The sequence below is a fragment of the Manis pentadactyla genome, chromosome 8, assembly GCF_030020395.1.
Source record: "Manis pentadactyla isolate mManPen7 chromosome 8, mManPen7.hap1, whole genome shotgun sequence".
Classification (NCBI taxonomy): Eukaryota; Metazoa; Chordata; class Mammalia; order Pholidota; family Manidae; genus Manis; species Manis pentadactyla.
The window spans coordinates 11423731-11439581 of NC_080026.1; the positions used below are offsets into that span (position 1 = coordinate 11423731).

The 15851-nt window shown below is 41.7% G+C and overlaps 1 protein-coding gene across 1 annotated transcript in view; it reads left to right on the forward strand.

Moving 5' to 3' along the window:
• The window catches only part of DPP4 (dipeptidyl peptidase 4), a 71399-nt gene extending 57417 nt beyond the window's left edge, over positions 1 to 13982 (forward strand). Inside the window, exons 23-26 of the mRNA XM_036883979.2 lie at positions 921 to 985; positions 10905 to 10977; positions 11238 to 11311; positions 12845 to 13982. Of these exons, the coding sequence (XP_036739874.1) occupies positions 921 to 985; positions 10905 to 10977; positions 11238 to 11311; positions 12845 to 12946 (314 nt within the window). The 3' untranslated portion in view covers positions 12947 to 13982. The remainder of the gene's footprint in view (positions 1 to 920; positions 986 to 10904; positions 10978 to 11237; positions 11312 to 12844) is intronic.
• The last annotated feature ends 1869 nt before the right edge of the window (positions 13983 to 15851 follow it).

Here is a 15851-nt window from a genome sequence, read left to right on the forward strand (position 1 = left end):
ATTGGAATTAAGCCACAGTAAATTTTCTCAATTAAAATTTTAGGGCAAATATATATATATATATATATATATATATATATATATATATATATATAATTTATTTTATTTTTCTAAATAGAACAAAAATATGTTTACTTATCTGAAATAATGAAACCAATTCCACAACCTGTCTTTTTCTGCCATATTTACAGATAAAAGAGCTTATGTCATATCAGCAGACAGATATTACTATAACCTGTTTCCCAATACTCAACTGTCACAGCACCAAAACCAAGGCCCCTCTGCTTTTAAAATAAGAGAAAACCAATGTTGGACTTGCATTTGATGGAGCAACCGAGCTAACATAGCGATATGCAGCAAATCAAGATAACTGAATTCTTTCTTTTCATTACAGTGAATTTCAACCAGCCAAAAAAATAAAATAAGATTTAATTAAGAACTAAAAATTGAACATTGTAAGGGGTTTCCAAAAGAAAAGAGTGCACGTAAATTAAGGCAAGCATTTGGTGTCAGGACCAAAAAATTCAAGACAGTTGAGGCAGCGACTCCCTAATGAGGATTCTCGAGAGGGTCAGATGATAATAGAAAGGGCCCTTACCTGTCAGCACTTCACATTTGATTTTTCTGCAGATGGGTTATGGATTGAGTTTTGGGTCATCTAGTTGGATCATCTCTGCCCTCACCATAGGGCTAGGAAGATAGGGGTGTATCTCCCTCTGAGTATGGGAAAGGCGTGAGTCTGAGCAGGTGTCTGGCTGCATCAACAAGTCAAATAAAGATGATTGCAAGGAGATACTTCTGAGGGGAATGTTATAGATCAATGCACAAATTAAGATATATGGGAGTACATAAACTAACCTAATAGAAGAAGAAAAGCTTTATTGTATGAATTAAGTTTTCTTTCCTTTTTTCCATCACAGATTCAGTATATACAGAACGTTACATGGGTCTCCCAACTCCTGAAGACAACCTTGAGCATTACAGGGTAAGAGATGAGGAAATAGATCCTTTCTGTAACCTATTTATAAGTGATTTAAGAACATTTTAAGTACATCTATTCTAGAAAACATATATTTTTTATTTCCAACAAAATTCTTGTTAAAAAGAAATAACACAGGTGGTTTAGAGATACTCCAATAGCTTCCCCTACTATATTCTGCATAATTACAGTCTTTATCGTATGCTATATAGGTCACAATATGCATTCATTTGGAAATACAAAGCAACACCAGATAATTACTTTAATTATAAAAATTTCAGTTTAGAAAACATGTCAAATTCAACATATTCCTTTAGAGCTCTGAAGACTCTCTAAACCTTTCGCTATATATTAAAATTTCTTAGGGTATTATCATAATTAAGATGTATGTGCAAGCCTATAATTTTGTTATTCACAGCTAAATATGTACAGACTTTCACACAAGATTTGAGTAAAGCAGGTGAGGAGTGGGTACAGTTGGGCAATACCCTGAAAAGCCCTTGAACCCAAATTACTGAATAGCATCCAACAGGTTGGTTGCCTGATGGGAGACCCAGAGGGCAGGTTGCTCTTCAGGTGGGCTGCAGCATTTGAAAGAAGGGCTGGGTGCAACCATCACTGGCAGCCCCACGTGCTAGTGTGGACACCACCTCAAAGCCAGAGCACCCTCTCTGGTGGGACGCTGATGCAGCTGACAGTGCTAGCCTGAGCACTAGAGGCGCTTCTAGCACTTTGCTTTGGCCCTTCCAGAACTTTCCTGATCCTGACCTGTTCGTTGAAAAGCCCTGAAACTTAGCATGACAAGATAAAATTATCTGATGTTGACATTCTCTAAAGAAAATTCAAAACTCTTTCCAGGATGGTGAATTAAAAAGAAAAACAAAAACAAGCATAATTTAAGAACACAATTTCTCATCTGTGGCACAATTCTCAGTATGTGGGCTTCATATTAGTACATCACTCTGAGCAATATTTGTATGTTTTTGTAAGATGCCATCATTACTATGCATTCTGAAACCATTTGATCAAAACAATAAAATTCAAGTCAAATGTCTAGTTTTGCAGCATAATATAGGCAGTTAAGTTTTACCTCTTACTTTCAGCTTTATTTAGGAAGGCTTGGGGTGGGGTCAGCAGGGCGGGGGTGCATCTGTGTTTGTGCCTGCCTGCATGGTTTCATCTCTGTTTTTCAGTCAAGATAGAATAGTAACAACCTGTAAAGTAAGATGCATAAATCCTCTTTCACGGCAAAGCAGTCCCATAATCAGGTTATCCCTATTTTTTTGCTAATTGTCCCACATGATACTCTGGACTCATTTTTTCCCATTCTTTCTCCTCCGCGTCCAACAGGCTGCTCTGGACATCCTTTCCCTTCTTTATAACCACACTGCTGCTGTCACACGACCAACTCCTTCTGTAACAGTCTCCCAGCGCCCAAGTGGTATCCCTTTAGCTCTTTTTTCTACCCTTCAGTCTATACCACAGGCAGCTAAGAGATCAACCCCGTCCCCAGCACCTTCCTGGACCTTTCCTGTGGACTCAACTAAGTCCAGCCCTCATTGTTTAGCCAAGTGTTCAAACACCCTTCTTACAATGGCCCAGTTTACCTAGAACACTCATTGTTCTCTGAATATTTCTGAGCCATTCCCTTTGGCGCCTGTGTCGTCTTCCTTCCGCCTGAAATGCCATTCCCCCTCTGCCTGCATCTGGTAGGAAATGTGTACTGCTCTCCCTGTGGACTACCTCCCCCTTTGACTCCCATGACACTTCCCTTGCACATCTCTTAACCCTCAATTTATTTATTTGAACTCATAGTTATTTTGTGATCTCTTTTCCCCACTACAGTATTATTAGCTACTCAGGGCTTTACTCAACGGTGTATTCTTTAGATTACCCAGTACAGAAGTAGAACCTTGAAAGCTCTCCTGATTTAACTGAAAAACTTCCTGAAGGGAAACCCTGTTATTAAAAAATGTGTATCTCCATCACTTCCTTCATTTTATAGCTGGAATTTTCCCATTAATGGCCTGTCCGGACGTTTAAATTTGAAAAACCATTCGTTCCTGTGGTAAAGCCATATTTGCGAGTTGCTAAAGGGCTTTCTCAAATATTCCAAAGTACTAAAATCTCCTGGAACACCAAGAATGTGCTGCCTGGGACCCTACCCCTGAGTCTAGAACCCGGTGGATGATGAGTTGAAAGTTCAGTTGCAAATTCTCATTCTGAAAAGTCTTTGAACATAGAAGCACAAGATCGAATCCAAACCCTCATCTCCGAGGAAGTCCACGGCACCTATCCCGCTTCCCCTGACGCACAGCGGCCACCAGGGTGTTTCTTCTTGAAGCAGCCCTTCCCCTAGGAGATAGTTAGTTTTATCTGCCATTGCAACCTGCATCTTCTCCCAGGTTTTCCCACAGGCTCCTCATTCCCGCACCGGGACCGCCTCCTGCCCGCTCTACCACCACCACCCTCCCCCCACTGAGGTGGCCATTTTCATCTCTCCCCTTAGGTGTTCGCTGTGTGAGGTAGTCATGTAAATAGGAGTCACTTCCTACTGCCAATGGCAATACACGCACATTGGGTGAACAAAGTCACTCTCTCACTTCACTGCACAGATGGCACCCGAGGACTGTTGAATCCTTCCATGCCAGGAGTCGAGTTTTCTTGGCACAAAATTCACTGCTGGCAATGGACACATTAAAACTGCCAGTACCAGGGAGCTAAAGGTTCCCAATGTGTTACTCGGAGGAATTATTTGGGCAGGCGAGAGTTAAGGTGGGTAGGAGAGAGTCAGGCAAACGCAGTAACTGAATTGTTTCTACCCTGGTAAGTTGCTTCCTCAGAATGTGGGAAACTGAATCTAAGGGCCTATATTTGGTGCACAGCAGGCTTTAGAATAAAGCTGCCCTCCTTTGTTTTTTAAATAAGCCTGTGCTTTTGTCTCTGGCAAGAATACATTCAAGGATTCTATTTTCCTCCAAGGTCCCAGCTGCCCCTCTGGACCCCACCTTATTTTACTGTTCTTTCCCAGGTTGTTTGTATTTCCCTCTCACTCCTCTCTCTCTCCCCATTTATTTTCCTCCCTCCTCTCACCCTCTTTGAAAAGACAAAGAAGGTAACACCTTAGAGGTTTTCACTGCCCTGTGCATTTCCATGGGTCAGAAGGAAATATTTTGAAAATGATACACATCTAGTTTGGCCGATTGTCTTCAGCACATCGAGGATAGGAATGACTAAAGTGTGTAAAAAGCAAGGCCCTGATCTTTGTCCACATTTTCAGCTAAAGAACCATCGATAAATCAGCCAGAGTTATAACCTTTGGAAGAGAGGACAATTTTTAATAAAACACAAATGAGAAAATGATTCATTATTTAGGTCATTGATGATCGAGATTTGGAAGAATTTAGAGAAACCCACATCCCCAAGAGAAGCACATTTTGTCAAATAGCAGTCCTATTTACCATTTAGGAAAGGGAACTGAAGGAACCATTTGTATACACAACCGAACAGGCAGGGATACCATGTACAGTGGTTCAGCTTGTGCACTGCTCTAAGGCATACACCTCTGGGGCTGCATCCAACCAGAGGCAGTGGCCTTTCCTATTCTTACAAAGCTGCCATACAGATTAGGAGACCCTGGGACTAGGGCTTGGACCCAGTGCAGTGACTCCATATGACTCTGTGTGGATAAGCCCCCACCCACTGTCAAGTGTCAAGGCAAGAGCCCTTTAATGGATACCAGGGAATCAAAGACAAAAGATGTTCATCTCCCTGAAGCTCCCAGGAGCTGGTCCCAAAAGCTCTAAGTAGGCAGCCAAAGGGGAGGGGGGACAAAGCATAACTAATAGGCAGTGTAGCTCATGGAAACACCTTTTCCACAGCAAACAGAAATGCGGACAGATTTGAGCAAAGGAATCAGACAATGAGACAACCCTCACCCAAAATAGCAATAAGCAAATAGCCACTGTGGCCAGACCTTGAAGAATGGGGTCCTGACTAACACTGACAAATGGTTAAGCGTAGGTCTTTTAGTCAAATCAATAAAAAATATTAACATGCAGTAGACATTTTTATTCACCCATTCAAGGTGACTGGTGTTTTAATTGTTCAGAAGTTTATTACCTTGTTGATGAGATTAAAACACGCACACACAAGTTTTGAAGAGAAATAAAAGTAGGTAGTAATAAAGCATGAACTTGAATATGAAAAATGCCCCGTGTGTATGGAAACCACTAGTAGTTTCCACACTGGGACTGTGGGCCCCAGAAGTTAGTACCTTCTGAGGATACAGCTTGGGGAAGGAAAGTGCTCAGAAGTTGGGGTTTCACCTCCCCCATTCCTCTCAACCAGGGGGTATCCAGTTCCATGTATTTCATTCATGTTTTTCCATTCATTTATTAAATACTTCCTTCTATGGCCAGACAGGGCTCTAAGTTCTTTACATGGATGATTAGGTGAATTCTTTCTTAAACTCTCTGAGATAAGTGCTCTAATTATTTCCATTTTACTGACACAGAAATGGAGGCACAGAACATGTTATATAACACATAGACCCTGAGGGGCGGGAAGAGGAGAGGGCACTTCTCTGAAGCCAATCAAAAAAGATTTAGGAAGACGGGGGGCAAGGCAGCACACAGGTGCTCTGGCTGGTTGCGTGGAGGGAGGGGCCGAGCCCCACAGTAGACCCAGGAGTAGCAGGTAGAGCTGGTTTCGCGATTCGTGAAGCAGGTGGGATAAACCTGGGGACTGGAGGCAGGGCTCGGGGGGAGCAGGCCAATGGCAGCCAGTAAGGCAGGCGGCACGACTGGACAGGGGAGGGATTTCCGAATCCACACAGAGAGAAGTCTGAGGCGGAGGGCAAGAGAAATGGGACCCAAGTCCCGAGCGCCGTTGCCAAGAGAAGGGGGCAGCCTGGAACACACAGAAGGGACTGATTTAACTTGTAGAGGAGATTTATTTTGCATTTTGCTCAAAATTTGATAGGCTTTTGGCAAGGGTAGGAAACAGTCATGGATTTGGCAGTCTTGTGCTAGCAGATTTGAAATGTTCAATCCTTAAGAACTGGTGCATCGTTAGGTTATGCAAAACAGGGTGCGATTTTGTAAATATGCCATCTTGTACTGATTTGACATTTGTTCTATTATCCCAGAATATGCCAAAGGGAGAGAGACCTTCAGATGTAAGCCAAACCTTAACTTGTTTGTTGAGTGCTGATAAAATGTTGACTGCTGTGTGATCTTTAAAAGAAGCCAGTGTTGCCTGGTGGGGCCTGAGGTAGAGCCCCCTGGCGGATTGACAGGATCTCTCCTTGGCATCTCCTGGGTACAGTTGTTTGATAGAATGTAAACAAGTAAAACATCTGTTAGAGTGGATTGAATTCTTTTTCTCAAGATTTTTCTGTGGCCTCTGTTTTCTGTGGCATTAATGGTGCCTCCCAAAATAGCATCATTCTGTGTTATTTATGAGGCTCTGGTTGCAAGGGTGAGAATGTGTAAAGCAAGTCGGTACACCTGAAATACCTCACTGAAGGGCTGGGTTGCCCATTAGACCAGCGGCTGTTCGCTCTTTGTACAGGAGCCTGGAAATGGTGATGAGGGTTTAGCTGTGACGTGAAGGGACATTAGAAGATGGTGTTAAGGGGAATGGGCTCTGGAGCTAGACTTGTGCTCGCATTTCATTTCTGCCCCTCACTAGCAGTATGAGCTCGGGGAGGTTACTTATACTCGCCAAGCCTCAGTTTCCTCATCTGGATAATGGGGGTAAGCAGATCGACCTCACAGGGTTAGTGCAAGGATTAAATGGGACACCTGGGCCTTCCAGAAAGCCAGCTTTCCAAACGTGTCAGCTGCCCCCATTATCTCCAGGAAGCCAACTGTCCTTCTGGTGCCTTGATGGCACAAGGGCTAGCTTAAAATCGTTAGACCTTCTGTTCCTCGCAGTGCGTTCCAGTCCTATCAGCTCTCTCTTTTATTTCAAAAATACAAAGATCTATTTGTTGGAAGTAACTGAGGAACCAGCATGATCCAACAGGCAGCTACAGATGGTTCTTCTCAGGGCTTGAAGGAAAAGCTCGCAGAGATGCCGCGGAATCGGCACAGCCACTGGACCAATCCTTCCCACTCTGCTTCGCCAGACTGTTGCTGACAGCGGGGTTCTCCGGAAGTTTCTAGCCTCGGGAGGGTGCCAACTGCTCCACCATTGCATCCTTGCCCATTTATCACTCCGAGCTTCCTTTTTAGTAGTTGGTGATAGACTCTTCTGCTTCTAACTTAGTCATCCATTTCCTTTTCTATTTCTGTTCCCATCGATAGGCAAAGGGGGATTATCCTATTTTAGGGGGTTCAAGTAGCACAGTTATATTATTTTGGATCTGTAATCATACCTTCGCTGAGGGCGTGTGTTTCTTTCACTGGCTTTGGGGGTTGCCTTTTGACAGGTTAAAGTGCACCGCACAGACCATGGAGAGGCTTTCTTGACGGAGAAGTCAGGATGCACCGTCTTGTAGGGAAAGATGGGGCTCGTTGCAGAGGCGAGGGGGTGCAGCTGCGCCGCGCCGGGGGAGTCCTGGGCCGCCTGACAGCGGGCACGTGCCCGTGGGCCGCCTGCCTGCGCCGCGAGGTCCCGCTGGAGGCTTCTCCCAGTGAGCTGGGGAAGTGTGCGTTGGGAATGGCACACTTCTCTTGCAGTTGCAGGGGAAGCTTTTGTTTTATTTTTCTCTTGCTGCATTAAAGTATTTGTCTTTCTTTCTTTGTAGTGTAATATTGTTAATGTAAAACAATTTGCATCATGACACTTTTATCACAGTTTTCGTCTTTTTCTCAGTATGTTGCATTTCTCACCATGTCTAGTTCATCACAGCTACAGTGTGTACATCACAACATTTATCTTAGGCTCAGGGTTTTACTTGTTTATAAAAATTGTCTTCTTTCAGCCTGTATTCACTCCATTTAAGAAAAAAAAAAGGCAGCCAGAAACTGTTTTGGTCCAAACTCCAGTAGTTATCACATTCCTTGCTAACTGTCCTGTGTATTTATATGTCTCCTAACTATTACTTTATGTTTCGGTGACATTTCTCAGTTTTATGGCTCATGGAGGTTGTAGGAGCAGCTTCTGCTGTTCAAGCTGTCAAGGAGCAAAGGCCCATGAGGCTTTTAGAGGTGAGGTGAGGGGACCCAGCTGTGTATTTGGGTCAGGTCTAGGTGTCACAGTGGACTCTCTTCAGTGCGCAAAGAGCTAGGTTTACTGCGGAGAGAAACAAGGCAGAGGAAAGCTACCAGTGCGGGAGGCGCAGGCTGAGAGCAGGGCGAGCAGCGGCATCCCCAGGGAGGACTCTACAGGGAGCACCAGGGCCTGGGGCCCAGATCATTAATGGTCACTGTCGGAGTTCAAGCGCCAGCCTCTGCAATCCGAGCTTTGAGTCTTACCCTTGAGGGAGATTGATTTTGATCCTTTCTTCTTGGAGGAGCAGAAAATTGCTCAGGGTTCTGTGGCTGCGTTACACTCTTATCAACTGCACAGCTGGGAACATGCTCCCAAACCCCACAGTGCTGTGCAGACCAGCTCTCTCCTGGTTATCCTTCAGCCAAAAGCAGCATGGGAACGCAGGGGCCAGGGGACACCCAGAGTATTTGTGTCCTACAAATTCCAGGACAGTTAAACAATTTATTTCTCATTGTTCTTTTGCTGGAAGACCACATCATGAGCAGCTTGGAATTTTAGCAGCAACTTGAGGTAGCATAGGAGGTAAAAGAGGTTCTGCCTTCAGACTTTGTGTCCAGCTCTGACACTTCCTATAGATGTAAGTTGGTGCAAGTTGCTCACTTCTGAATCTTAGTGTCTCCGTGTAGAAAGCTACAGACCTATCTCACAGGAACACTGTGAGGTTGACATAGAGCAGGGCTTTTATAAATCCTTTTTGATGCAAAGTGACTAGCACAGAGTAAACATTCAATAAATACTAGCTATTATTATGAATTTCACAGTGCATGGGTTGAAGTGGGCAAAACGTATCTCAGTGAATTTCAGAATATTTACTCTGCCTACCCTAGCTGTTCCCACTAGCCTCTGCAAAAGTAGGACTGAATATAGTAAACAGTACAATGTAAGTGCTTAAATTTCTTTCATTTATTTATTAGATGAATATTTAGCACTATATTCACCCTGAGAATAGAGTAATGAACAGTACAGGCAAATTCCTTTTCTCATGGACCTTATTGTTTAGTTGGGTCTGTAACAAATAAATATTGACTAGATAAAAAAGTGAATGAATGGAAGAATTAATAGGGTAATGTTCAGATGGATGGATGGACTTAACTTGGATATCTCACTAGATAACAGGTTTCTTAAAAGTAAAGTAAAATAAAAATATGACTTTTAGTGAGCCCCAGGTGTTCATTCTAAAAGTTCATAAATTCTCACCTGGGGTCAGAAATGCACTTTAGTCAGGGCAGGTGGGTACCAGCCTGCACGTGAGTGGGGGGACACTTGCTTTCCAGAACAAGGTGACCTGGGGAGGCTCAGTCAACTGACACAAGTTGGGTGACTCTGTTCTGAAAATTGAAGACAGAATGTCTTCTTTTCCAGAAATACTGTGTTACAGCATTCTGACATCAGCATCAGAATTTAACTTGAAAGGAAAAAATAAAAACACCTAGTCTCATGATTCCTATTTCTGTGAGAGAGTTGTAAGAGTTTACTTTTATTCCCATTTTACAGAAATCAAGGCTCTGAGAGCAGTATGTTTCCAGGTGCATAGCTCACTCTATAGAAGCTGGGACTAGAATACAAACACTTTGACCTCTGCCCCATCCCCTTCCTGCCAGACCCCCTAGAGCTGTCATCAAAAGTATTAAGCTGGTGTTAGCTGCAAAGGTCACTGCAAAATCCAAACCGCGGCCCTCATAAAGTTGGCTTTGAGTCACAGATACTGCGGGACTAGCTGGCTGATATTTAACCCAGAGCGAGGCTACTGGCCCTTCCTCTACTCAACAGAGAACAAGACAATAGAAGCGGCATCCAGCTCACCCCCTCCCAAAGGTGCTCCGCTGTCTGTGCGACATTTTTATCCTCATCCCAACTTTGTAAGCATCCCAAATAAAGATCAGAGGGCCAGTCTATGCTTTCAAAGGCTTTTTTCATCCAAGACCTCCCCCTCATTCTAGAAGTTCTACCTGATTGAGGCCACGAAGCAGTCTTCACAAAGCTGACCTCCCAATTTTTTGTCCTGTTTTCCTGGCTGATTTGGGAACGCTTTGATCCAACAGCAGCATTTTCCCCCGATACAGAAGGACGCAGACAACAACCCTCTGATTTTCTAAGGCCACTCTTGATCTTTTTCACCCCTCTCCCCTCCCATATGTTACATTTGCCCAGGTTTTAAACATCTGTTCCCAGCGAGGTAATACTCATTTCTCATTCCGAGCCTAGCAATGTGAACCAAAGTTCATATGACATATTGCAGAGTATGTTTAGTTGCAAATGCTATGTACAGGCTCTTTGAAATGTAGCATGTATGGTACCATGTGACACATGGTTGCCATGGCAATACACTTTTTGGCTGAACTACAGCATAAGCCCATGGAACATACATTGCTAATATGAGACTCTGCCCTGTGCTAATGCATAGGACACAGCCAATCTGGGATCTGGGACTCAAGGGGTTTTGTACGCAGCCGGGGTGGCAGGTGCCCTCTTCCTGCGTTGCAGGGAAGATGCGGCATCCTCCCTTTCCAGCCCTGTCTCCCAGGCACAGGGCATGCTGTGCATTCTGCCATGCATGGAGACAGCATTTGCTTGAATATCGGTTTGCTCTATTTTGTATCAAAGGGGGCCCCAGCTGAAAACATTTTATTTTGTAAACTGAAGTGAAAAATCAGTTTATGGCAGATCTTTTTTTGAATAATGACATTCTTTTTCCCAATTCCAGAATTCAACAGTCATGAGCAGAGCTGAAAATTTTAAACAAGTTGAGTACCTCCTTATTCATGGAACAGCAGATGGTGAGTTTCAGTTAATTAGACTTTTTAGTATCACAGACAGGTTTGCAATTTCACTACTGACAAAACAAAAGCATGAGGGGCAAGACTGTTACATTTACTTCAATAAAACAGTGTTGCTTTCCACAACTCACTTGTCTTGGGCTAAATGGGATGCTGAGTCCTAGAACTTCAAATAGGCCCTTTTTTCTTGTGCCTTTCCCACCCTTCAAGTATCAGGGAACTGGAGCTCTTACTACTTTGTTTCTTTTTCCTCCCTGCAGATAATGTCCACTTTCAGCAGTCAGCTCAGATCTCCAAAGCCCTAGTGGACGCTGGAGTGGATTTCCAGGCGATGGTACAGCAAAACTTGGTTCAAGGGGAGGAACTTGGTGGTGGGGTCTGGTTTTCCCTCTCTGGGCTACTTCTCCTCACAGAGGTCTCAGGCGACAGGGACAGAATTAAAAGGGTTTTTAGTTTTCCATTGAGAAGTTGGAGAAGTGATATCCTTGAGCCATAGACAGAGTCATGTTCAGTATTAGAGAGTTGGGAGTTGACAAGCACAGTATTGCATATCCCGGGAGTGTCAAAACACTGTTCTCCTGTTCATGCGATTGTTCAGTCTCTCCCTATTTTGATTCAAAAGTAATCACTTACTCTGTAAATGTGGGGCAGAGTACTTCTAGAGTGAAGCCAGCATGACAGTAGCTCAGCTCAAGTATGAAAATCCATTTCTGCCTAGTGTGTATTACCAGCCGTTCTAACAACAGTGGGATATTAATAATCAGCTCCCTTCAGTGTGGGCAGGTGCCATTATCTTTTGTTGAACAACCATAGGCAATAAATAATTAGGCTTGTTTTATAAAGTCAGAAATGGCTAGAGCTGCTGCGGCCTGTACTGAAGGTTGTTTCTAGGTATTAAATCAAATGCGTTTTCTGCACTAGACCTTTTCAGATTAAGAAGAAAAAAAACTGTACTCATACACATGCATATATATTGTATATATATAATTACATATAGTGTGGGGGGAATACTAAAAATTTTTGCATGAAATGCTTTCTTGTCTGTATTGATATATCCTTTAGGTCAGATTCTTATTAAAAGGTTGAGGTTTATTTTTCCACTACTCAAAGAAAACAAATGATACTTCAGCAATTTTAAGAAGTTAAATTTATGTCTCCATAATATATGTTTGCTTGGCAGTGGCTTCCCACTTGCTTAATGAAGTATGAGTTGATACATTTTTGCCTGAGGTCATCAATTCCTTATACATACATGTCAGACATATAGATAAAAATTCCAGTTAAAAATCAAAGTATTGGCAAATAATACATTTGAGTTTTGACTTCACTTATGTTAAACATATATATGGAATATTGAAATAGATGTTTCCAGTTCCTTAGTGACATATATAAGGAAAATTTGCTTTTAAAAAACTTATTTGTTATAATATAATTTATCTTACTTCAGTGTAGGAGAAATTTGACACTTGATAACACTTACTTAAAACTAGTGTGCTTAATGGGCTTAACATTCCTTCCTATGCATGATGTGGTTCAGTGTCCTTTGAGTCAAATTTGAAAATGGATTTGGATATTTTAATTAGCTTTATATGCCCTCAAAATACTGCAGTTAAGCCCAATTCACAGTGAGTCCTCTCAGCACCTACAAAAGACGATTAGAGACTTCTGCAGCCAGAACACCATGCTCTGGAAAAAGCTCTGGGGGTAAATTAGACATCCTTCTGATCACCTTTCAGTTTATAAACTAACTCAGGAGTTAAAACATCCTGTTTTATTCCATGTATGTTCAGGAGAGCTCTTTTGAATAGACTAAAAAAAAAAAAGACAACTCACTTTCTAAATCTGACCTTTTTTTTTCTGTCTCCAGTGGTACACAGACGAAGACCATGGAATTGCTAGCAGCACAGCTCACCAACATATATACAGCCACATGAGCCACTTCATAAAACGATGCTTCTCTTTACCTTAGCACCTTCAAATACCATGCCACTTAAAGCTTATTAAAAGCCATTTTTGCTCTCATGTTCTCAAAACTGCACTGTTAAAATGATGATCTTAAGAAAAATACACTCAGATCAAGAAACGCAAGGTTACCTTTGTTCCCAAATTTCTTATCTATAACCCTAAGTAGGGACTTCTATGGTCACAAGAGATTATTACCTTACAGAAGTTCGAATTACTCAGTGTGGTTTTGTTTATTATTTAAAGTTACTTCCAAATCAGTTGCTAGTACAACAAAGAAGAACTGGTTTTGTGGCGGCTTGGCATAGGTTCCCTGGGCAGCATTTTATTTTTTTTTCTAACTGGACTAGTCCAAACCTTGTTCTCTTCTTTAAAGGGATGGCAAGATGTGGGCATTGATGTCACGGAAGCAGTGAAAAGACGGGGTAGGGACAGAAACTGGCAGAGCAGGGCTGCGAACCTAAGACCGAGCACGCTGACCCGACCAGGCTACGGTCAGCTCCTCACGGAGAGCTAGCTGTTCACAGCCCGAGTGACACAGTTTTCTGAGAAAGACTCCTCAGACAGTCTCAGGAAATCATATATGCAAAGCACTGACTTCTGAGTAAAACCACAGCAGTTGAATAGGCTCCAAAGAAATGAGAGGGAAACTGCTAACAATGCAGGGCACCCGGGTGTCAGTTAGGGCTACCGGCACTGTAAAAACACAGCAAGGCGGGTGGGGGAGGGCATGGTCAGTGGGCTTTGAAAAATACTGCTGTTTCCTAGTGAAAGAGGTAGTTTGGACCTGCGAGGTGGGCACATCAGCCTGCCCTGCTAAAAGATGAAAATATTTGTGTTGCAAATCCTAACTTGAAGGAGTCCTTGCATCAATTTTTCTTTTTTCATTTCTTTGAGCCTCTTAATTAAAAGAATATTTTAACTTCCCTGGGCTTGTTTTTAAAAATGGAAAATAAACTACAAATTTATGTATTATTATTCCCATTCTACATGCTGTGGAATTTCTCCTGGTCATTTAATAAATGTGCCTCAGTTTTTTCAGAGGTATTGCATTTTGTGTCTTGAATCAGACCTAACCCACCTTGGCATAAAGACACATTTACCCAGAAAGGCTTTATAGACGGGCTTGTAAACATGGAGAGAGTTCTGCCTTTGTAAAAAAAATAATAATAATACATAGAAATGTGTTATATTAAGGAGTTCCTAAGATTTTTGTCTAATACATATACAATTTCTGTTATCATACATACATATACAACTTGAAAAATCAATTCAAAATAATTTTAGTTGTATTATACATAATTTATAATGTTATTCCAAGGAACTATGATGAGCCTCATATTATAAGAACAAATAATATCAACAATATCATCTTGGTAGCTCTGACGGCTCAGTGGAAGTTAAAAAAAAAAAAAAGTCTTATTAATCAGTTTAAGTGTTTGACTATTTCTGGGTGACACAACCATATTAAAGAAAGCATAGATCTCAGATGCTGAATTTAGCTTAGCAAACTAATGCCTGGATAACTCACAAATTTTTTTTTTTTTGCTCGATTATTTGCAAAATGGCCTCATATTTTAAAAATTGACTTTAGGAACTTAGCTTCAGATCATTTGCTGGAAAAAGTTACCCTAAACAGACAGAGGTACAGCATAAAACTCTAAAAATGGGAGAAATGGGAAATATCCACCAACTCAACGTAAGGCTGGTAAGTCATGCATGGAAGTAGTGGACAGAGCATTGTGAAATTCAGCTTTCACTGTATTTTCAGAGTATGCCATCATGTAACGTCACCTTAAGTCTCAAATCCTACTCATCCATTGGAACCATAAACAAACCTTCAAACCTTAGGGCTTTTGTCATAATTCTATTTGTTACTAGAATTCAGTCATCATAAGTAGCTGGACCAATCTTTGTAGAGTTCTATTTCCAGAAACAATAGTCATAGATCATGTGTTTCACATCCTGAACTGAATTAATTAGTACAAAAAAACCCACAAATTAAATAAAAATTTTCCTTTTATCTTAATTGAAATCAGATATTGTGCAATATCAGATATTATACTGGTATTAAGAGCATTTGACATATCAGATACTAATAAGACTAATGTACAATAGTAGACGTATATCAGATACTGTACAGATATTAAGACCATTGCATGATATCTGATACTGTACATCTGACTTGATATTGTTCAACTACTGTGCAATATCAAACTATATGAATTCATCATTCCTTTTCTTTCAACATAGTACATGATTTCTCTGGAGCCCAGAGAAAAAGTGCCAGCACATATTTTTCACATAATTAAGGTGGTAAATAGTAATGATATTAAAGTTCAAGTAGATTTCATTTGACCCTCATAGAATAAGTTTTCCTCTCCAATAAGAGTTTTAAATTAGCTTATTGGAAAAGGAAGGTAGAGGAATATACAAGTAAATTAGAGATAAACTTAATCTGAAGGTAAGTTTGAAAGACGCGGGGACCCATCACACCACTAAGATGTGCCAACTTCCCCGCCACTGACAGTTGCAGCTTCAACAGACACATACCTGCTAAGATTCCTCTGTAAACAAGCTGCTGGAGTGCCCAGGAGCATAAGCACCAAAGGGATGCAGAAACGTTCACATCTCCTCTATGCTTTTGATTAAGATTTTTTAGCATATCACTTAAAAATCGTTTTTTAATATTTTTTTTTGGAAATCTTGCTAAAGATGATTACATACCTCCATTCTTTCTTGAATAGCAGGCATAGAATATAACTCAGTGCCTCCTCAATGACTCAAGGCCACCACCATACAGACCAGTTATCACAAGCTGCAAGTCATTCTGAATGTTTCCTGTCTTACCCGTAGGTGGTCACTGAGGCCACCAGTTCCCCTACTTCGCCCTTGCTCCTTTTGCTCTAAGC